The sequence below is a fragment of the Erithacus rubecula genome (assembly GCF_903797595.1).
Source record: "Erithacus rubecula genome assembly, chromosome: 9".
NCBI lineage: Eukaryota > Metazoa > Chordata > Aves > Passeriformes > Muscicapidae > Erithacus > Erithacus rubecula.
The window spans coordinates 17,058,325-17,081,314 of NC_136660.1; the positions used below are offsets into that span (position 1 = coordinate 17,058,325).

The following is a 22,990-nucleotide window of genomic DNA, read 5'->3' on the forward strand; positions in this document are numbered from 1 at the left end:
GTGATGCACTATTTGGGACATGCTTTGCAATGGCTCCTATTCATGGTCTTCAAGTTTTGGTCCTCCAGTGCTCTAGGCACCAAATTCCTTAGGTTATCTTCCAAAAGGAGCAAAGGAGCTAATAGTTGCTAAAGGTTATTTATTGCGGAAGCACATCATTCTCAAAAGGCACAGTCACAGACAGCAAAGTCCATGCTAAGTTTTGGTTTAAAGTCCCAGACAGAAGCAGAAGCTGCCCTTATCAGGGTTCTGGGAAGCTGATGTTGCTGCAGCAGCTCCTATCTTCTTGGGTGTTGATGATGATGGTGAGAGAGCAAAGCAAAGCAAAACCAAATGGCAGTGGCAAAAAACAGTAGCAAAAGCAAAAAAGCAAAAAGCAAAAGCCCCAGCTCTCCCTAATACATAGTCTTGTATAGAATATTCCCAACAAACTAAGACACAAACTCAGACCACCAGTCCTTAACCTATAAGAATTCTAGTTAATTAGCATGCCAGGTTGAGTATAGACTATGCATATGACCTACCTTGTTCTATCTGAAAAAAAAAAGTAAGAAATATTCTTACTATAGCTCTATTATGCATAAGCACTGTCTAAAACTTCACTCCTCAAGCGTTCATGGAAAACATGAGTATGTTTTTCAACCTTCACTAGAACTCACACATTGACTAGCATCTGAACCTCTCACTTGCTAAAAGCACTAAACGTCATATTAAAACTTACTGACTCACTTACATATCCTAAAACTTAAACTTACACCTCTACTTTACGTGTGAGTGGCTTACCATACTTCATTCCATCTAAAGACTTTAATTCAATCCAGGTACTCTGATTTCTTTCTTAAGAATTCAGAGACCCCCAACTCACTGACACCAACAAGGGTGCAGGGATATTTGGTGAGATCTGAGCTGCTCTCACCTCAGAAAAATCAGTGAGGGTGAGAGATCATCATCCTCTTTCTCACGTTTTCCCTTATTTTCATCAATGTCATCACCCAACACTGGCAGTGACTGTTCGTGTCCATTGCCCACTCTGAGCAGACCTGAACTTTAAAGCAATGTTCCAATGTTTAAACTCTGACACTCTGACTTGTCCTCTGCCATGCCCTGATCCTGAAAGTCTGCACACACTGTGCTGCTTTAGTGGTTCTCAGCCACTCTGAAAAAGAGATCCAGAGCAGCCCCTGCACACATGCTTCCTGATGGCAGCAGAGCTTGAGCTACTAAGAATGCAGATGCCTTCTGTCTCCTCAGTACAACAATTGCCCACATTCACAGGGGAATGAAGCTCATCTTGCAAGCAGGGCTTGGGAATCAAATCTCCCACCTGGCAATGCCTAGTGTCCTACATCTGCCCACATAGATGAGAGCAGACAACAAAACCCTGACAAATGCTGCTTCTACATGGAATCCTCCACTTCAGAATTTAATGCTAAAAAGCCACAACAGTCTATAGTTAAGTGTTCCATGGTTTGAACAGAAACACACCTTTCAAAACAAGCAAATTGTTTAATGAAGTTCCATGATCACAGGAAATCTTTTATCTTGTGAAAGTAGGAGGTTCCACACAGCTGAGCATGCTTAGTACAGGGATCCTCACTTGTTCTCCAGTCAAGTGTCAATCCATATTTATGTAGCAGAAAATTAATTTCCCATTGTCTGCTAGAAAAAAATCACAGATATCTTTGGATATTACATAAGAACTTCATTTTATTTGAGTAGGCTTCTTTTCCTCCACCTAAACTTCAGTTGCACAACAACATAGAGGCATCATAAAATATTTGCTCTCTGATTCCACATAAAGAACTTCCTCTTTCTCCGGGAACACAGAGCTCTTTGGAAGCCAAGCTTTCCACAATGGTAAGTCAAAGTTTTAGATTGGTTGGGGTTTTCTTGGAATGGGACTACTGATGTGTATTTGTTTTAAAAGTACAAAAGGGGAGTGTTTGAGAGAATGATCTAGTGACACATTTTAAATGTGGCCATATGGTATTTCACACCTGTAAGATGCAAAGGCAGGAAGACACCTCTGTGAAGATTATTGTGAATGTTATTCTTTGTATCGTAATTATTTGCAAGAAATTGTAACAGTTATCTCTTAGTCTTTCACTTGCTGTTATCCTTTCCTCAGAAATGTTTATAAAAACTTTCAGAATTTTGAAACATTTAGGACTATGATTTTTAAATTTCCAAACACGACATACAGTTAAAAATATATCCAATATATATAGAAAAAAGTGTATATTTTGTCTGTGCATTTCTTCTGTTCTTCACTTTTGATTCCAAAAATTGTGTCCTGTTTCAACTCTTCAAGTTCCAAAGGTGTTTGCAGAATCTGAATCAACAATTAGGTAATGATAAACAGATAAAAGTCCATTGGCCTAGATTTCCTGTAGTTTGTACTCATGAAATCCCAAAGGTACAGAAAGCAAGAACTACCTGTGATGAGCATCTCAGGAATAGCAGAGGTTCTACAGAGAAGACAGTAGTTTCTACAATATTTGTTGATTGATAAAAGGGAGAAATTACCATGTGCTTTTTCCTTCTACAGAAGATCTTTCTGGCTTTCTTTGTTGCAATGGGCAGCATTGTGACCCTGGGTGATGCAGGCTGCTTTATTGTACTTCGAGAGCCAGGGTGGCCCTACAGAGGTAGAAACAAGGAACTGATTACTCTGCTGTAAATTGACTCTGTGTTGGAGCTGCCAGGAAGGACTCAAAAGTACAAGGGAGGGGGAGGACATTGCAGAAAGAATAATTGGGAGCTCCAGTAGCAACTTGCAAAAGTATGGGAAGAACAAAGTCGTTTGCTGGGCTGTGTATGGTTCCAGTAGTATTATTGCAATTGCTGGTGGGATTCTCTTGCTGTTCCAGCACACGGAGCTCATTCAGGAGTTGAGAGAGTAAAACCCAAATCCTTGCATTATACTATTGCCTGGAATTACATTTTCAGAAAACCTGAAAAAATTTTTAAATACTTCAGCCTTTGGATGGAGGCTTAAACAACATGTTCTGTTTTGCTGCTGTCTTGTGCAGGCTGCATGAGGAATGGAAAACTGTATCCCTTAGGACGCATTGAAAGGACTGAAGATTGCTACAGATGTAACTGTGACAAATATGCAATAAGGTGCTGCTCCCTGTAAGTTTGAACTTCTTGGTACCATCATTGCCTGTAGGTTGATTGTACTTTCCATTGCTGGTGATAAATGGGATAGTAATAGCAAAAGAGAACCTTTTCTGATCCATGTCACAGAGCTAGTGAAAGCTCTCAAGCTAACACTTGCTTTCCCTTTGTCAATGACAGGTTTTTTACACCTGCTCATCACGATAGAAAAAATTGTAAAATCATTTTAAACAGAAAGCGCTGTGACTATGATGTGGTGCAGAAGGATGACACTTCCAAGGCGTGTTCTTTGGTTGTTACTACAGGCTAACATCTGCTCCAAACCTCTCTGCTCTGTGGAACTCCTTACCACAGATACTGTGCCATCACAGAGAAGCACCATGACATGGGATAATCTCATAAAAGAGAGAACTTCACTATCTTGCTTGTAACCTCCTAAATGTTCTAATTCAGCCTAAAGGATGCATGATTAGATAAAGTGCTTCATTGCTGTCACTACATTTCTTGACTACAATAAATAGAGATGAGACATTCATAAATGCTTCATATTTATTATTTTTTTTTTTTTTGCAGTGACATAGAGAAATGTCACTGGATTTGAGAACAAATGCATTTGACGTTCTACTCTGACATACAGTGCATCAGTAGCCTGGCATAAGCCCCTGTCAGGCTTTACAGGTTCTCTTCCAGCCAGGTGTCAAAATCTATTATCAGTTTGAAGTGATGCACTATTTGGGACATGCTGTGCAATGGCTCCAATTCAGGGTGCAGGCACCTTGGAAGACCTGTGCTGCTCTCACCTCAGAAAAATCAGTGAGGATGAGAGATCATCATTCCCTTTCTCCCATGTTTTCCCTTATTTTCGTCAATGTCATCACCCAACATTCATGTCCACTGCCCACTCTGAGCAGACCTGAACTTTAAAGCAATGTTTCAATGTTTAAACTGTGATAGTCTGACTTCTCCTCTGCCAAGCCCTGATCCTGAAAGTCTGCACACACTGTGCTGCTTTAGTGGTTCTCAGCCACTCTGAAAAAGAGATCCAGAGCAGCCCCTGCACACATGCTTCCTGATGGCAGCAGAGCTTGAGCTACTAAGAATGCAGATGCCTTCTGTCTCCTCAGTACAACAATTGCCCACATTCACAGGGGAATGAAGCTCATCTTGCAAACAGGGCTTGGGAATCAAATCTCCCACCTGGCAATGCCTAGTGTCCTACATCTGCCCACATAGATGAGAGCAGACAACAAAACCCTGACAAATGCTGCTTCTACATGGAGTTCGTCAGTCCTGAATTGGGTGTTAAAAAGCCACAACAGTCTATAGTTAAGTGTTCCATGGTTTGAACAGAAACACACCTTCCAGAACAAGTGGATTTTTTAATGAAATTCCATGATCACAGGAAATCTTTTATCTTGTGAAAGTAGGAGGTTCCACAAAGCTGAGCATTCTTAGTGCAGGGATCCTCACTTGGCCCCCAGTCAAGTGTCAATCCCCATTGATTCAGCAGGGGTGTTTCCTTTACAAGGCAATCTATGCCAAGATCTGTGAGCCATTTTTAAAATCAGAAAGGATTGTTGTGGTGTATTTTCTCTGGCTTTGGTAATTTGCTTATGAACTTCTTTCAAGGTTTCTCTGACCTGCAAGTAACATACCATGGTTTGGGTGAAAAATATCCAAGTATTTTGCAGGCGCTGTTACTACATAGCTCACCTTTGAAAGTTCTCTTAAAGTGCTGCAGGCTGGATATCTGGATATCATTCAATAGCTCATTGTTTCTGTACAACTGCTTCCTGTAAAGATGAAAAATGTGAGGGGTCAGAATAAAGAGTCAGCTCAGCTTTTTCCAGTACAGACATTTGCATATGCCTTTAAAAAATCTTGATACCCATTGGCTGATTCCACCCTATCATTCCTCTAAATGAAACGTGAAAACACACATTCTCATGTTGCTTAATATTCTAAAGTAAGTTTTTCCCAAAGTGATTTTTGTGTTCTGCAGGAGAGGAACAGATTTGAAACTTGTCCTGAATTACTTTTCTGGTTTTATGGTAGTTGATATTAAAATTACAGAGAGCACAACCTCAGCCAATGCACCTGAGGGAATATTCTTGCTTAGGGCAAAAGCAATCTGAGCTTCTTAGGGAAGTAGTATTTTGAGCAAAGAGATGAAAGACATCCTACCTAAGTAACTCACACAACTGCTTCTTGAGAAAATTTGGTTTTCAGAATGTATGGGTTTATTTAACTGGTTTTTTTTTTGAAGAAAAAAAAGAATTTAAAAAACAAAATAGATTAGAGTTTCATAATGGGCTACTCAGAAATTAGAAGCACTGAGAGACTCAGACATGAAAATCAATATCTAGTCTGTTGTAGCCTTGAAACATGCCATGTAACATATAAATATTTCAGATTTTTTTCAATTTATTCCTCAGCAAAGCCTCACAAATGAAGTGAGAAAATATTTCTTCTAAATTTATGAAACATAATGTTGTTGATTATTTAGTATCTTATTTTGATGGAGGAGAAAGAGATGTTATAATTGGATCCAGCTTCAGGTGAGGTCTCAATGTTAGGAGGTTTTGATCCTGGTAGTGGCCAAGTACCTTTGGTTATCCTCCAGTGCACAGCACAGCACTGACCAAGATGATGCAAAGATCTGGCAAAAGCTCCATTGGCTATTAATACCCTGTGGAGGCCAATGTCCCTGCCTTGGCTCTGCCTGCAGCCCTGCCCTGGAGGGATGTCCCTTGAATGGGATGTCCCTTCAGTGGGCTGTGATCTGCTTCTCTCAACCCTCCCCTGTGGAGATGCCCCTTGAGTTGGCACATCCTCCCTTTCCATGGTGAGCTGTCCCCAGAAGCTTCAGTGACCCCATCATGCCTTAGTGCCCATGTTAAATCTTTGTTACCCATTGGTCTTTCCCCTTGGTCCCACCCTTGCTTTCTCCCATAAAAATGCCAGTTTTTCTCCCAGTTCTCTAGGGAGCAGTCGTCCCTGGCCCCCTTCACAGAGCTGCTGGATAATAAAGGAATTGCTCTGGAATTGCAAAACTGGAATTCTGGCTGCTAGGAGACCTGCCAGAAGACCCATTTAGAAGGCTGTCCCTTGTGGGCCCCTCTCTCTGGGAAGGTTGGCAGCTTGCTGGGTCAGAGCACTGGACCTCCAAGGATGCCCTTGGTCACCTTCAATATCTACTGCACTACTCAGCCTGGTCCAGCCCTCTGATAGCAGGAAGGAATTGGCATGCATTTCTGCCCCACCTGAAAATCACCTAGCTGGATAATACTGTATGGATAGCTTAGCTATCAATACTTGTATTCCATCAGAAAGGCAGTTTTTTGATTCATAATGCTTCCAAGGAATACAAAGTTCTGGACTCAAGAAATTACCCAGGTCAGTGCTCTAGAAAACCAAACATTTTCTCATTGTTAGCTGGAAACATTTCAGAGATTTCTTTGGATATTACAAAGTAACTGCTTTTGCCTTGAGCAGCCTCTATTTTCCTTTCCTCCCAGACTTGAATTGCACAACATAAAGCCATCATAAAACATTTGCTCTCTGTTTCCACATAAAGAACTTCAGCTTTTTCTGGGAACTTTGATCTCTTTGGAAGCCAAGCATTCCACAATGGTAAGTCAAAGGCTTAGATTGGTTTGGGATTATTTCGTAATGGGGATGCAGAGAGGTGTTTGCTTTAAAAGTGCAAAAGGAGAGAGTTTGAGAGAATGATCTAGTGACACATTTTAAATGTGGTTATATTGTATTTCAAACCTGTAAGAAGCAAAGACAGGAAGACACTTCTGTGAAGATTTCTGTGAATTATGTTCTTTGCATCATAATTTTTTGCAAATAATTGTAAGACATATCAGAATTTCACTTGCTGTTATCCTTTCCTCAGAAATGTTTGTGAAAACCTTCAGGATTTTGAAACATTGAGGATTGATTTTTAAACTTACAAACGTGAAGTGCTGTTTAAAATATAGTCATTTTATAAAGAAAAAAAAATTATATTTTGTCTGTGTACTTTTATTTTTCTTCACTAATGATTCCACAAATTGTGTCCTGTTCCAGCTCTTCAAGTTTCCAAAGGTATTTGCAAAATCTTAATCAACAGTTAGGTAATGATAAATAGACTAACAAAGTCCTATGGCCTAGTTTTCCAGTATCTTGTGCTCACATAATTCCAAGGGTATAGGTATTAGGAGCTACCTTTGATGAGCATCTCAGGAATGGTAGAGGTTCTATAGAGCAGGTAGTACTTTCTATAATACATGTTGATTCATAAATGGGAGAAATTTCAATTTCTTTCTCTGCTTAAGCTTCATTGCTGTACTTCTCTTACTTACCTGACAAATCCTTCGCTTGTTGCAACATAAAGCACATTCAGACACCAGTTTTGGTCTTCTCTTGCAGCCTCTACCGTGAAGACTCCTGTCACCCCACTGGCAATTCCCTTTGCAATTACCTGCGTCACAGTGTTTCCAGTGGTGGGGTGTTTGGTGCTGGTTTCTTCCACCTGCTCGATGGCTGGGTCTGAGTCAGGCGACAGGGTCCGCAAGATTACCTTGCATTGATTGTTTGCATTGGTTATGGCGATTTTTGCTAAAACTTCCCGTTGACCCTCAGGTTTTTTGATTTGTCTCTCCAAGGCAATCTTTAAATGCTCTATGAACTTCATGAATGGCTCATCCACTCGTTGTTTGATGTTAGTGAAATTTTGAGTGGGAATGGAATCATTGGGGTGAGAAGCAGGGCAGTTTTGGCTGCAAGCAGCTATGTCGTTTAGGGTGGTCTTGGAGAGCTGCTGCACTTGGTCCATGGGTTTTTGGAATCACCTGCCCCCACCATTTCTTGCACTGTCAGATTTTGTTTGTTTGGGTCCCTTGAATATGTGTTAGCCAGCGTATTAAGGTGGTTTTTCCATCTCCCTTCCTACAGCATGTACACACCTGGGGATAGGAAGCAACCAGTCAGATTTTTTATATCGTGTGGGACCAGTACATGGGCGGAGAGGGTGGCTTCCAAAAGGTTTTTGAAAAATGAGAGCCCCAACCATCCTCCTTTGCTGCCTTTCATAATTCCTTTAATTTTCCATAGGAGATCAGCTCCCAGGAGTTAAGGGTGGTTGCCCTCCTCTCTCATTTGTAGATGACTGGGAAGGCAGAGAGCTTCTTCGCCAATTCACAGGCCCCTTCCCAGGCGGCCTCCCTCTGGCTCTTGGCCCAGCGATCCTCAGACCTGGTGTCATCATCTGAGTCTGAGGACTCGCTGCTCTCATGCTCTGAAGAGGATGGAGGGTGCACGAGGCCTTTTCGGACAAACCGCATCTGCTGGATGGTGGGTGGCAGGGGAAGCCAAGATGGCTTCCTTCCGACTGCCATCACGTCTGCTTCCGGTGCCACTGCCACAGGAGCCAGGCGCGCGCCAGGGGAGAGGGGCCAGCAGCGGAAAGGGAGGAGGAGGGGATGGGGTCCGTGACAGGAAGGGGCTGGTCAGTGGAAGGGGAGGGACCTGACGCAGGGGAGGGTCTCGACACGGTCACACCCATCGATGTGACTGGAGAAGGGGAGCTGAGTGTGGTGGAGGGCGTGGGAAAAGGGAGAGAAGAAGGGAGGAAGTGGCCATTTTGTGGTGAAAGGGTAGGAAAACTTGGACAAGGGGGAGACAAAATGGCATGGCTGGCCATGTTGCCTGTACCATCTTGTGAGGCAGAACCAAAGGATGAAGGAATTGAGTATGAGGGCATAGGACAGAGGTTTTTAGGGAAGATCCAGAGCAGCATAGCCAGTGCCATCCTGGCTATGGGAGAGAGGAGATAGGAAGGCGTCAGGGAGTTGGTGGCAGCCCTGTGCACTTTGGCAATAACCGCCTGCCAATTGCCCGTCGGACAGGGAAGAGGGTTTGGGAGCATGGGGAAAAGAAGAAGGGGAAGGGGTTTCGAACTGGGAGACCAAAACTTCTCCTGAATTTTTCCCAGAAACATTCCCCAAATTATCTAAGGACATAACAATAAGGTGGAACAAAGGAAAAAAATTGGCTACCAAAAGATCCCCACTAGCTTGAACTATATATAACTTTCTCCCCACAGAATCCTAAAAGAAACTTGGCTGAAAAGAATCAGGACTAGAACTTGAAAACATTTAAAAAAACCCTGAACAAAATGTTTCAATTCCCCTCTAGAAAACTTAAAATTTCCTTCAACAAGAGTCCCCTTAACTCGGAAATAAAAGTTACTTTGAGGAGGGCTAAGCTTTGGGTGGCTTAATTTGTTGCCCACCCTCTATGCTTCTCCCACACCCAGCAGTAATATGCAAAATGAAAAAAAGGCCTCGAATGAACCATTTTCCTTCGGACAATGGAAGCCCGGTGGGCCAATGAAAATCTGCTTGGCGGGTGGTCAGCCTGATGACTGGTCCTTCAGGCATCTCTTCCTCCCAGGTGGTTTTTGGAGGGTCCCAGTCACCCCTGAGATAGCCCCTGCTAAAACACGAGGGGTTCTCCTTGGGGCAGTGGCAGTGCTGAGAGCAGCGTGTGCCCAGCTGCAGAGGCAGTTGGAGACGTGCAGGGATCTCTAGCTGAGGTCTTTGTTTGGGCACCACCTGTCACAGGGGGCAGTGCTCAGAGCCCCACGACCTTCCCGGAGAAGTGTCCTTAAACGGACACGCTGCTGGCACAGGCACGTCTGCTGCCACTGAGTGACTTCAGCTCTGAGCTGCTGCTGCAGGCGATGCTGGGCAAAGGGACAGGAGCCTTCATATGGGCTTCCACAGAGATCTTTATTCTTCTTCCACAAAGAGGTCCAGGGAGGAAGGTGGACTGGAAAGGTCTGAGGGAGCATGGTTTATATGGGGAAAGCGGGGGTGGAGGTAAAGCAGTAGGGGCAATAACAGGAGGGTTCAGGGGTGAAACAAATGGGAGGGCCAATGGAAATGAAAGGGAGAAGGTCAATGGGGAACAAAGTATCTACATACTAACGATGAGTATTGTGGGAGAGATTTTCTCTTTGCCATACCCAAAGGGAAGCCTGCCTAAGGGTTACATCTTCAGGACAGAATTGTAATGGAATAGAAAGCACTCAGGGCTTTCTCTCCAGGGAAGGGCCATGATCTCCACAGGACTCTGTGCTGTCTGTACATTTCTATACAACTGCTTTGAGTAAAGACAAAAAATGTGAGGGGGCAGAATAAAGAGTCAGCTCAGCTTTTACCACTACAGATATTCACATATGCCTTTTTAAAATAATGATGCCCATTCAGTGCTTCCATCCTGTCATTCCTCTAAATGGAGCATGTGACAACACACATTCTCATGTTGCTTAACATTCTAAAACTGGTTTTGCCGAAATTTTTGTGCTCTACAGAAGGAGAACATATTTGAAACTTGTCCTTAATGAATTTTCTAATTTTAGGCTAGTTCATATCTAAATTACAGAGAGCACAGCGTCATCTGATGCACCTGAAGGAATGTTCTTGCTTGAAAGAAAAACAGCCATAGCTTCTTAGGAAAGTAATATTTTGAGCTTGGAGACTTCCTACCGAAGTACCTCATAGAACTGCTTCTTGAGAAAATTTGATTTTCAAAATTCATGGATTTTTAAAAATTTTCTTAATAAAAATAAAGAATCTTATGAATAGAAAAACTGGGAGCTTCTGATTGGATTACTTTTGATTTGGAAGCATTGAGAAATGCAGACATGACAATTAATATCCAGCCTGTTGTAGCCTGGAACTGTGTCATGTGATATTGAAATATTTCAGAATTCCAATTTTTTTCCCAGCAAAGTCACACAAATGAAGTGAGGAAATATTTCTTCTATATTTATGGAAGTTAGTTGATTATCTTATACCTTATTATAGTGGAGGAGAAAGAGAGATGTTGTAATGGGATCCAGCTTCAGCTAAGATCTCAATGTTCAGAGGTTTTGACCCTGATAGTGGCCAAGCACATTTGGTTACCTTCCAGTGCACAGCACAGCACTGACCATGAGAATGCAAAGATCTGGCAAAAGCTCCATTGGCTACTATCACCTACTGCACTACTCAGCATGGTCCAGCCTCTGATAACAAGAAGGATTTGGCATGCATTTCTGCCCCACCTAAAAATCATCTACCTGGATAATACTGTATGGATAGCTTAGCTATCAATACTTGTATCCCAACAGAAAGGCAGTTTTTTGATTCATAATGCTTCCAAGGAATACAAAGTTCTGGACTCAAGAAATTACCCAGGTCAGTGCTCTAGAAAACCAAACATTTTCTCATTGTTAGCTGGAAACATTTCAGAGATTTCTTTGGATATTACAAAATAACTGCCTTTGCATTGAGCAGCCTCTATTTTCACTCCACCCAGACTTGAATTGCACAATATAAAGATATCATAAAACATTTGCACTCTGATTCCACATAACGAACTTCAGCTTTCTCTGAGAATTTGTATCTCTTTGGAAGCCAAGCTTTCCACAATGGTAAGTCAAACGTTTAGATTAGTTTGAGCTTTTTGTAATGGGGATATTGATGTTTGCTTTAAAAGTACAAAATGCAAGTATTTGAGAGAATCTAGTGACACATTTTAAATGGGACTATATTGTACTTCAAACCTGTAAGATGCAAAGGCAGGAAGACACCTGTGTGAAGATTATTGTGAATGTTGTTCTGTGCATTGTAATTATTTGCAAATCAGTGCAACAGATATGTTTTAATCCTTCACTTGTTGTTAGCCCTTTCTCAGAAATGTTTATGAAAATACTCAGAATTTTGAAACATTTAGGACTATGCTTTTAAAACTTACAAATGTCAAGAACAGTTTAAAATATAGTAATTTACAAAAAAAAAAAGTATATTTTTGACTGTGTATTTTTTCTGTTATCCACTTCTGATCCCTCTAATTATTTCCTGTTCCAGCTCTTAAAGCTTTCAAAGGTGTTTGCAGAATCTGAATCAACAGTTAGGTAATGATAAACAGATAAAAGTGCATTGGCCTAGTTTCCCTGTAATTTGTACTCATGTAATCCCAAAGGTACAGAAAGCAAGAACTACCTGTGATGAGCATCTCAGGAATGGCTGAGGTTCTACACAGCAGAGAGTAGTTTCTACAATATTTGTTGATTGATAAAAGGGAGAAATTACTATGTGCTTTTTTCCTTCCACAGAAGATCTTTCTGGCTTTCTTTGTTGCAATGGGCAGCATTGTGACCCTGGTTGATGCAGATTGCTTTCATGTAGCTCGAACACCAGAATGGCCCTACAGAGGTAGAAACAAGGAACTGATTACTCTGTTGTAACTAGGCTATATGTGGAAATGCCAGGAAGGACTGAAAATACAAGGGAGGGGGGAGACATTGCAAAAATGCAAATAGAGAGCTCCAGCAGCAGATTGTTAAAATTAGCGGGAGAGCAAAATTGTCCCCTGGGCTGTGTATGGTTCCAGCAGTATTATTGCAATTGGTGGTGGGTTGTTATGGCTGTTCCAGCACATGGAGCTCATTCAGGAGTTGAGAGAGTAAAACCCAAATCCTTGCACTTCACTATTGCCTGGAATAATTTTTCCAGAAGATGTGAAATAATTTTTAAACTCTTCAGCGTTTGGGTGGAGACTTAAGTAACATGTTCTGTTTTGTCTTGTGCAGGCTGCATGATGAATGGAAAACTGTATCCCTTAGGACTCATTGAAAGGACTGAAGATTGCTACAGATGTAACTGTGGCAAATATGCAATAAGGTGCTGCTCCCTGTAAGTTTGAACTTCTTGGTACCATCATTGCCTGTAGGTTGATTGAACTTTCCATTGCTGGTGATAAATGGGATTGTAATAGCAAAACAGAACCTTTTCTGATCCATGTCACAGAGCTAGTGAAAGCTCTCAAGCTAACATTTGCTTTCCCTTTGTCAGTGACAGGATTTTTACACCTCATCATTACGATGGAGAAAATTGTAAAATGATTTTAAACAGAAAGCGCTGTGACTATGATGTGGTGCAGAAGGATGACCCCTCCAAGAAGTGTGTTACCTCGAGACATGTGCAATAAAACCTGCTCCAATCCTCTCTGCAATCTGGAACTCCTTTCCACAGACACTCTGCCATCAGCGAGTAGCACCATGACTTGGGAAAATCTCATCAAAGACAGCACTTCTGTAGCTCCTTGTAACCTCCTAGTTGTCCTAATTCAACTTAGAAGATGCGTAATCAGTGTGTCTCATTTCTGTCATCTGTTGAATACAATAAATTGAGGTCAATCATCCATAAGTGCTTCGTATTGATGAGGGTTTTTTGCAGTGACATGCTGAAATGGCACCGGATGTGAGAAGAAATGCATTTGTCTCTCTACTCTGACATGCTGTGCATCAGTAGCCTGGCATAATCCCCTGTCAGGCTTTACAGGTTCTCTTCTAGCCAGGTGTCAGTATCCATTATCAAAAGAAAGTGATGCACTATTTGGGACATGCTGTACAATGGCTCCAATTCAGGGTGGAGGGACTTTTGGTAAGATCTGAGCTACTCTCACCTCAGAGAAATCAGTGAGGATGAGAGATCATCATTCTCTTTCTCCCATGTGTTCTCTTATTATCATCAATATCATCACCCAACACTGGCAGTGACTGTTCGTGTCCATTGCCCACTCTGAGCAGACCTGAACTTTAAAGCAATGTTTCAATGTTTAAACTGTGATAGTCTGACTTGTCCTCTGCCATGCCCTGATCCTGAAAGTCTGCACACACTGTGCTGCTTTAGTGGTTCTCAGCCACTCTGAAAAAGAGATCCAGAGCAGCCCCTGCACACATGCTTCCTGATGGCAGCAGAGCTTGAGCTACTAAGAATGCAGATGCCTTCTGTCCCCTCAGTACAACAATTGCCCACATTCACAGGGGAATGAAGCTCAGCTTGCAAGCAGGGCTTGGGAATCAAATCTCCCACCTGGTAGTGCCTAGTGTCCTACATCTGCCCACATAGATGAGAGCAGACAACAAAACCCTGAAAAATGCTGCTTCTACATGGATGACCCTACTCCTGAATTGGGTATTAAAAAGCCACATAAATCTGTAGTTAAGTGTTCCATGGTTTGAACAGAAACACACCTTCCAGAACAAGTGGATTTTTTAATGAAATTCCATGATCACAGGAAATCTTTTGTCTTGTGAAAGTAGGAGGTTCCACAAAGCTGAGCATTCTTAGTGCAGGGATCCTCACTTGGCCCCCAGTCAAGTGTCATTCCCCATTGATTCAGCAGTGGTGTTTCCTTTACAAGGCAATCTATGCCAAGATCTGTGAGCCATTTTTAAAATCAGAAAGGATTGTTGTGGTGTATTTTCTCTGGCTTTGGTAATTTGCTTATGAACTTCTTTCAAGGTTTCTGTGACCTGCAAGTAACATACCATGGTTTGGGTGAAAAATATCCAAGTATTTTACAGGCGCTGTTACTACACAAGTCACCTTTGAAAGTTCTCTTAAAGTGCTGCAGGCTGGATATCTGGATATCATTCAATAGCTCATTGTTTCTGTACAACTGCTTCCTGTAAAGATGAAAAATGTGAGGGGTCAGAATAAAGAGTCAGCTCAACTTTTTCCAGTACAGACATTTACATATGTCTTCTAAAAATCCTGATACCCATTGGCTGATTCCACCCTATCGTTCCTCTAAATGAAACACGTGAAAACACATTTTGTCATGTCGCTTAATGTTCTGAAGTAAGTTTTGCCCAAAAGGTTTTTGTGTTCTGCAGGAGAAGAACAGATTTGAAACTTGTCCTGAATGACTTTTCTGGTTTTATGGTAGTTGATATTAAAATTACAGAGAGCACAGCCTCAGCCGATGCACCTGAGGGAATGTTCCTGCTTAGGGAAAAAACAGCCTGAGCTTCTTAGAGAAGGAATATTTTGAGAATGGAGATCAAAGACTTCCTACCTAACTACTTCAACAGCCTGCTTCTTGAGAAAATTTGGTTTTCAGAATGTATGGATTTATTTAAATTTTATTTATCAACAAAAAAAAAAACTAAAAGAGCTTGGAGTTTCTTAAAACATTACTTTATAATTGCAAGCGTTGAGAAGTGCAGACAGGAAGATTAATATCCTGATTTTTGTAGTGTGGAACTGTGCCATGTGACATTGAAATGTTTCAGAATTCCTATTTTTCTAGAAGCCAAGCTGCAAAAATTGGGCTAGGAGCTGTTTTTTTAAAATTTTTGTAACTTAATTGATTATCTTATTTTAGTGAAGGAGAAAGAGAGATATTGTAATGGGATCCAGCTTCAATTAAGGTTTCAATGTTCAGAGGTTTTGATCCTGGTAGTGGCCAAGCACCTCTGGTTATCTTCCAGTGCACAGCACAGCACTGACCATGAGAATGCAAAGATCTGGCAAAAGCTCCATTGGCTACTATCACCTAATGCACTACTCAGCATGGTCCTGCACTCTGATAATAAGAAGGATTTGGCATGCATTTTGGCCCCAATGAAAAATCATCCAGTTGGACAATACCGTATGGATCAATACTTGTATTCCATCAGAAAGGCAGTTTTTTGATTCATAATGCTTCCAAGGAATACAAAGTTCTGGATTTAACCATTTACCCAGGTCAGTGCTCTACAAAACCAAACATTCTCTCATTGCCAGCTGGAAACATTTCAGAGATTTCTTTGGATATTACAAAATAACTGCCTTTACATTGAGAAGGCTTTTTTTTTCCCTTCCACCCAGACTCAAATTGCACAATATAAAGGCATCATATATATATACATCCTGATTCCATATAAAGAACTTCAGCTTTCTCTGGGAGCTGAGATCTCTTTGGAAGCCGACCTTTCCACAATGGTAAGTCAAAGGCTTAGATTGGTTTTGTTTTTTTTTTAATTGGGATACAGACAGGTGCTTGCTTTAAAGGTGCCAAAGGAGAGAGTTTGAGAGAATCATCTATTTACACATTTTAAATGTGTTTATATTGCATTTCAAACCTGTAAGAAGCAATGACAAGAAGACATCTGTGTGATTATTGTGAATGATGTTCTTTGTATGATAATCCTTTGGAAGAAATTGTAACAGATATCACTTAGTCTTTGACTTGGTGTTATTCTTTCCTCAGAAATATTTGTGAAAACACTCAGAATTTTGAAACATTTAGGACTATGCTATTAAAACTTGCAAACATCTAGTCTGTTTAAAATATAGTAATTTTAAATAGGAAAAAAAGCGTAAGTTTTCTCTGTGTATTTTTTCTGTTCTTCACTTATTGTATTGTTGTTCACAAATTGTGTCCTGTTCTAAATCTTTGAGATTCCAAATGTATGTATAGAATCTAAATCAACAGTTAGGTAATGATAAATAGACCAACAAAGTCCTATGCCATAGTTCTCCAGTAATTTATGCTCACATAATACCAAAGGTAGAGGTATCAGGAAATACCTTTGATGAGCATCTCAGGAATGGCAGAGGTTCTGCAGAGCAGGCAGTACTTTCTATAATACATATTGTTTCATAAGTTTCATTGCTATGTTTCTGTTACTTATCTGACCAATGGTTTGCTTGTTGCAGCATAAAGCACATTCAGACACCTGACTGAACACTACAGACGTGCTCTTATGTTTCTGTTTAGTTTCTGTGGAATGTCTAAAATTCTGATCTTTAGAGAAAGAAGCATGCCCAAGCAAATGTGACTGGTATTTCCAGGAATAGCAGGATAAGGAAAATACTGGAAGGAGAAAATGGTAAAACATTAAGAAAAGACACCCTAGCAAATGAAGGATTTTTGTATTTTCTACAAAGATGTGAGTGACATGGCATGGAGCATCTGTGCTGTTTCAAACAGGTGACCCAGACATGACAGAATAGCACACTTTAGGAGTTTTTCAGTCTTTCCCTTTAACTTCCCTCATTCTGGCTATGGTGCTCATCCTGAAAACTGTCTCTATTCTAGCCTAAAGCCTCAGGAACTCCACACCACAGAACCACAATGAAAATGAAGCATTATCCCCTTCCCAGCCCACTCCATAAACCCTCCTCGTCCTTGCTATCACTACATTGTAAATGTCACTCAGTCTGATAAGGAAGCAGGACATCAAGGATTGAAATACCAAGTTTTTTCCACAGCAGACAGAGGAGTTTCTGCTTGCCTCACCTCCTGCCTGAGGCTCAGAACCTTTCAATGTCTTAAGGCATTGTGATTCAAGTAAGCCAAGCCTCTCACTGCTATTTTAAACCCAGTTTCAAGCAACAAGAGTCTCAGCAATCATTTCCAAAGTTCAGAACATTAACTTGGAATGATCTACTCATTTTAAATCCTTTTATGTTAGTCACCAAGTGCTATCAAGAAAATTTAAACAGCTTCCTCAATTGCTTCTCAGTATCTGGCTATTCCTAAACTTTTCCTTTTAGGTTCTTGAGCTGGAGCAACCCATCAAAACAAACCCGTGCTTTCTCCTGCTTCTCCAGTCTGTCCACCCCAGTAAAACCATCATTACAAGGCCATGCAGGCTTTTTCAAAAAACGGTCTGGATGTTCAGTAGGTGCCAGGGGACATATCTGAAGGCCTCTTACATATCTGAAGGTGGCTTAGCTGGTGCCCCCACTAGACAAAAGGAGGTGCATCCTGTGTCCAGTCCCATTTTGTGTCTGCATGGTTTGACAAGATGGCCCAGGTGATGCTAAGTACAGCGTACAGCACTTGAATTTTCCCCAAAGACACACAATTATCTCTCTTTTCTCTAACCAGCCACCTGTGTCAAGAAACCTACTGAAATAGATTTAGAACTGATATCTCCTCTCCATTGCAAATTATGAAGGAATTGCTACATCCAAAAGGGAAGCAAAGGGATGCTGCACAAAGATGTCCTGGAGAAATGGTTAAAGCTGACTCAAAGGCAATAAATGAAGCATTGCCAAGAGTCTGACAGTTCTTTCAAATTTTTAATACTATTGGAGTTTAGTGTGCTTTCTAGAGGCTGATTTTTGGCAGGGAGTAATGCTGCTGACATGGTACTATCATGCCATTTTGTATCTTCCTATTTAAATGAAGAAGTCCTCAATGCAGAGAAATATCTGGAGTGTACTTTGCCACTATGTTCATGTACACAAAAGGTTCTTTCTAATTTTGATTCAGGTTCAATGACAGCATTTGAAAACAGAGCTAAACAAAGTGGATTAAAATGCATGGCTTGAGCTCTGTGTTTCCTTTACAGAAGAGCTTTCTGACTTTCCTTCTTGCAATGGGCATCATAGTGGCCCTGGGTGATGCATACTGCTGGACAAAAGTTTACAAGCCAAGGGAGGCCCAAAATGGTAAGAAGCAAAAGGAAGGTTCTCTGACTTGGTGTCTCTCTTGTAATTTGTGTTTATGTGGAGCTGCCGGGAAAGCTTTAAAATACAAGGAGGGGGAAGATTTTGCATGAACACAAACAGGGGCTCCAGCCATATATTGTCAAAAGTAGGGGGAGAACAAAATCTTCTGCTGGGCTGTGTATGGCTGCAGCAATATTCTAGCAATTGGTGGTGGGATTCTATTGCTGTTCCCAGCAGATGGAAGTCATTCAGGAGTCAAGAGAGTAAAACCCATATCCTTGTACTATACTTTTGCCTGGAATAACTTTTCCAGAAAAGCTGAAATAATTTTAAACTCTTCAGCCTTTTGGTAGAGTCCTAAAGAACATGCTCTGCTTTGTCTTGTGCAGGCTGTATGGTAAATGGAAAACTGTATCCCTTTGGACGCATTGAGAGGACAGAGGATTGCTACAGATGCACTTGCAGTGAAGATGGACTGCGATGCTGTTCCCTGTAAGTCTGAAATTCTTGGTACCATCATTGCCTGTAGGATGAAAGCAGGTTTCCATTGCTGGGGACAAATGGGTCAGCAGCTCAAGAGAGCCTTTTCTGATCCATGTCACAAACTAGTGAAAGTCACATAGAACTCTGGATTTTTTGGATTCTTAGCTGAATTTGCCTTAGCTGGTATTCTACTGACTGTGAGTGAACCCAAATCTTTTCAGGCACATACACTTGGTGCTCTGCTTTAGTTGTCAAAGTTAAGGCTTTCATTAAGCTGAGAAAATGGCGGTAAGAAGGACTGACAAGTGATGTTTCCTTAAAGAGTGTATGATGATCTGAATCCCTTTCTTGAGATGCTTTTCTCCAGTGAATATGCTAAACATAGAACCACAAAGATCTTCTCTGAAGTACTTCTCCAGCATCCTCCTTTCCTCCTCCACTGCTTTCTCAAAGATCTCAAAGACCATATCTTGATGATTATCTTTGTCTTTGTTTAGGTGCCACAGTCTATCAGAGAGCAGCCACCACATCCAATGCAAACTCAAAATAATGAAAAAATTAAAGGAAAACTGAGAAAAGATAACAAGCACATGCTTATGTCACACTGCAGACTGCTGTGCTAGAAATCCCTTTCCTAGTGCTGAGCATCCTGGTACATCCACACAGTGCAGTGCAGAGGGCATCATCTGAGGCTCTGGAGCTGCTGCTGTGTGGGACTCAAGCTGCCTCAGCTGCCCTTAGCCATGGTTTCAGACCTCTCTCATTCAGACACAGTTAAGATTATAATCACTAAAGTATTGAAACTTTTGTTTCTATCAGGCTAACATTTGTTTTCTCTTTACCACTGACAGCTTTCATACTCCTGTTGCTTATGACAAAAAGAACTGTAAAGTCGTTTTTAACAAAGAGAGCTGTGACTATGATGTGGTGCAGAAGGACGACCCCTCCAAGGCCTGTTTTATCTATGCTCGTGTGGGCTAACAGCTCCTCCAAAGCTCTGCACTGTGGAACACCCCTCCTTCCTACAGATGCTTTGAAACCACAGAGAATGTGAAGATATGAGAAGATCTCATAAAACACAGCACTTCTGTACCGCTTTGCAACCTCCAGGTTGTCCTAATTCAGCTTAGAAGATGCATAATCACAGTGTGTCTCATTTCTGTCATCTGTTGACTACAATAAATTGAGATCAAACATCCATAAATGCTTCATATTACTGGTTTCTTTTTTTTTTTGGTTTGTTTTTTTGGTTTTTTGTTTTGTTTTGTTTTTTTTGGTTTTTTTTTGTTTTTTTGTTTTTTTGTTTTTTTTGCAGTGACATGCTGAAATGGCACCGGATGTGAGAAGAAATGCATTTGTCTCTCTACTCTGACATGCTGTGCATCAGTAACCTGGCATAAGCCCCTGTCAGGCTTTACAGGTTCTCTTCCAGCCAGGTGTCAGTATCCATTATCAAATGAAAATGATGCACTATTTGGGACATGCTGTACAATGGCTCCAATTCAGGGTGGAGGGACTTTTGGTAAGATCTGAGCTGCTCATAACTCAGAGAAATCAGTGAGGATGAGAGATGATCATTCTCTTTCTCTCATGTGTTCTCTTATTATCATCACTGTCATCACCCAACATTGGCAGTGACTGTTCATGTCCATTGCCCACTCTGGGCAGACCTGAACTTTAAAGCAGTATTTCAATGTTTAAACTCTGATAGTCTGACTTTTCCTCTGTCATGCCCTGATCCTGAAAGTCTGCACACACTGTGCTGCTTTAGTGGTTCTTGTATTCCATCAGAAAGGCAGTTTGTTGATTCATAATGCTTCCAAGGAATACAAAGTTCTGGACTCAAGAAATTGCCCAGGTAAGTGCTTTACAAAATCAAATATTTTCCCCTTGCCATCTGAAAACATTTCAGAATTTTTTCCCTATTACAAAATGGTTGTGTTTTCATTGAGCTGTCTTTTTTTTTTGCCTGAAACATTGGTTCTTGGATTCCACGTAAAGAATTTCAGCTTCTTGTCGGAACTTAGAGCTATTTTGAAGCCAAGGTTTCCACAATTGTAAGTCAAAGGTTGAGATGGTTTGGTCTTTCTTTGTAATTGGGATGCAGACAGGTGTTTGCTTTAAAATTGGAAAAGGAGAGCATTTGAGAGAATCATATAGTGACACATTTTAAATGTGGCTATATTGTATTTCAAACCTGTAAGATGCAAAGGCAGGAAGACACCTCTGTGAAGATTATTGTGAATGTTGATCTTTGCATTGTAATTATTTGCAAGAAAAACTAACAGATAACTCTTAGTGTTTGACTTGCTGTTATCTTTTGCTCAGAAATATTTGTGAAAACATTCAGGATTTTGAAATATTTAGAACTATGCCTTTAAATATTTAAAATGTGAAGTACAGTTTAAAATGTAATCATTTTACATAAAAAAGAGCATATTTTCTCTGTGTATTTTTTCTGTTCTTCACATTTAATCCCTCAAATTATGTCCTGCTCCTGCTCTTCAGGTTCCCAAAGTTGTTTGCAGAATCTGAATCAACAGTTAGGTAATGATAAATAGATAAAAGTCCATTGGCCTAGATTTCCTGTAGTTTGTACTCTTGTAATCCTAAAAGTACAGAAATCAAGAACTACCTGTGATGAGCATCTCAGGAATGGCAGAGGTTCTACAGAGCAGACAGTAGTTTCTACAATATTTGTTGATTGATAAAAGGGAGAAATTACCATGTGCTTCTTTATCCCCCCAGAAGATCTTTCTGGCTTTCTGTGTTGCAATGGGCAGCATTGTGACCCTGGGTGATGCAGATTGCTTTACTAAACTTCGAGAGCCAGGGTGGCCCTACAAAGGTAGAAACAAGGAACTGATTACTCTGTTGTAACTTGGCTCTATGTAGAACGGCTAGGAAGAACTGAAAGTATAAGGGAGGGGGAAGACAATGCTAAATCACAAATATGAGTCTCCAGCAGCAAGTTGCCAAATGCAGAGGGAGAACAAAGTGTCCCCCTGGGCTGTGCATGTTTGCAGCATTATTGTTGCAATTGGTGGTGGGTTGTTATTGCTGGTCCAGCACATGGAGCTCTTTCACAAGTTGAGAGAGTAAACCCCAAGTCCTTGCATGTTTCTATTGTCTGGAATAACTTTTTCAGAAAAGCTGAAATAATTTTTAAACTCTTCAGCCTTTGGGTGGAGTCCTAAAGAACACGTTCTGTTTTGTCTTATGCAGCCTATATATTGAAGGGAAAACTGTATCCCTTAGGTTACACTGAGAGGACAGAATATTGCTATGGAATGTTACTGAAACAAATATTCAATGAATTGATGTTCCCTGTAAGTTTGAACTTCTTGGTACCATGATTTTGTATGGTCTCAAAAGAACCTTTTCTGGTCCATGTCACAGTGAAAGCTCTAAAGCTAAACATTTGCTTTCTCTTTGCCTCTGATAGCTTTTTTTACTCCTCATCATTAGAACAAAGAGAAATGTAAAGTAATTTTCAACAGAAAGTGCTGTGACCATTATGAGATGTAGAAGGACGACCTATATAAGAAGTGTTCTTTGGTTCTTCATGTGAGCTAACACCTGCCCCAAACCCCTCTGACAGTGGTACCCTCTCCTTACCACAGATGCATTTCATCACAGAGAAGCACAATGACATGGGAAAATCTCATAAAAGAGAGCACTTCAGTAGCTTGTTGTAACCTCCTGTCTCATTTATATGAAAAACTCGTATTCATGTTCTTAATATTTGTTTTTATAACTAAGTGTTTTAAGTGATTTACATATTCTTAGTTAACTTTTTAATTAAGTAGTATTTCATTTTACTAGTTTCCTTTTTTGGTCCTGTATTTATTTATTTTGAAATTAGAGCGTTATTATCTGTAAGGTCCCAAGAGTTTCTGTATAGCCTTGGTGCTCGTTTTCTTACAGATGAAGATGAGTTTCTTAATTGAAGAACATTTTTATACGCTAACAGAACCTGTAGAAGTGTGAATTAATTCCCCAAAAATAAAATCTTACCCAAGCTTTCAATCTCATGAGAATATCTTCTGTAAGTGTCACTGTGCAAGCTGTTCTGAAGTTGCCCCCAAAAACTCAGCCAGCCTAGAAGTAAACAAGTC

At 40.8% G+C, this 22,990-nt stretch overlaps 1 protein-coding gene across 4 annotated transcripts; it reads left to right on the forward strand.

The window, feature by feature from the left end:
• Window positions 1-1,759: 1,759 nt before the first annotated feature.
• Window positions 1,760-22,583, forward strand: LOC306804962 (beta-microseminoprotein-like). 4 transcript variants are annotated; one of them, XM_079312198.1, is made up of 5 exons: window positions 1,760-1,857; window positions 18,290-18,389; window positions 18,779-18,881; window positions 19,724-19,922; window positions 22,517-22,581. In XM_079312198.1, the coding sequence occupies exons 1-4, from the start codon at window positions 1,855-1,857 to the stop codon at window positions 19,851-19,853; spliced, it is 336 nt and encodes a 111-aa protein (XP_079168324.1). In that variant the 5' UTR covers window positions 1,760-1,854; the 3' UTR covers window positions 19,854-19,922; window positions 22,517-22,581. The 4 variants fall into 4 exon arrangements, with proteins under 4 accessions (XP_079168324.1, XP_079168325.1, XP_079168326.1 ...); XM_079312199.1 differs by lacking the exon at window positions 1,760-1,857 and adding an exon at window positions 11,454-11,587 and having other exon boundaries at window positions 22,517-22,582; XM_079312200.1 differs by lacking the exons at window positions 1,760-1,857; window positions 18,290-18,389 and adding exons at window positions 11,462-11,587; window positions 12,272-12,371 and having other exon boundaries at window positions 22,517-22,583.
• The last annotated feature ends 407 nt before the right edge of the window (window positions 22,584-22,990 follow it).

Coding starts and splice junctions, on each gene's coding strand:
- LOC306804962 (XM_079312198.1), top strand. Junction 18,390..18,778: donor GCCAAGGGAGGCCCAAAATG/GTAAGAAGCAAA, acceptor TGTCTTGTGCAG/GCTGTATGGTAAATGGAAAA. Junction 18,882..19,723: donor GGACTGCGATGCTGTTCCCT/GTAAGTCTGAAA, acceptor TACCACTGACAG/CTTTCATACTCCTGTTGCTT.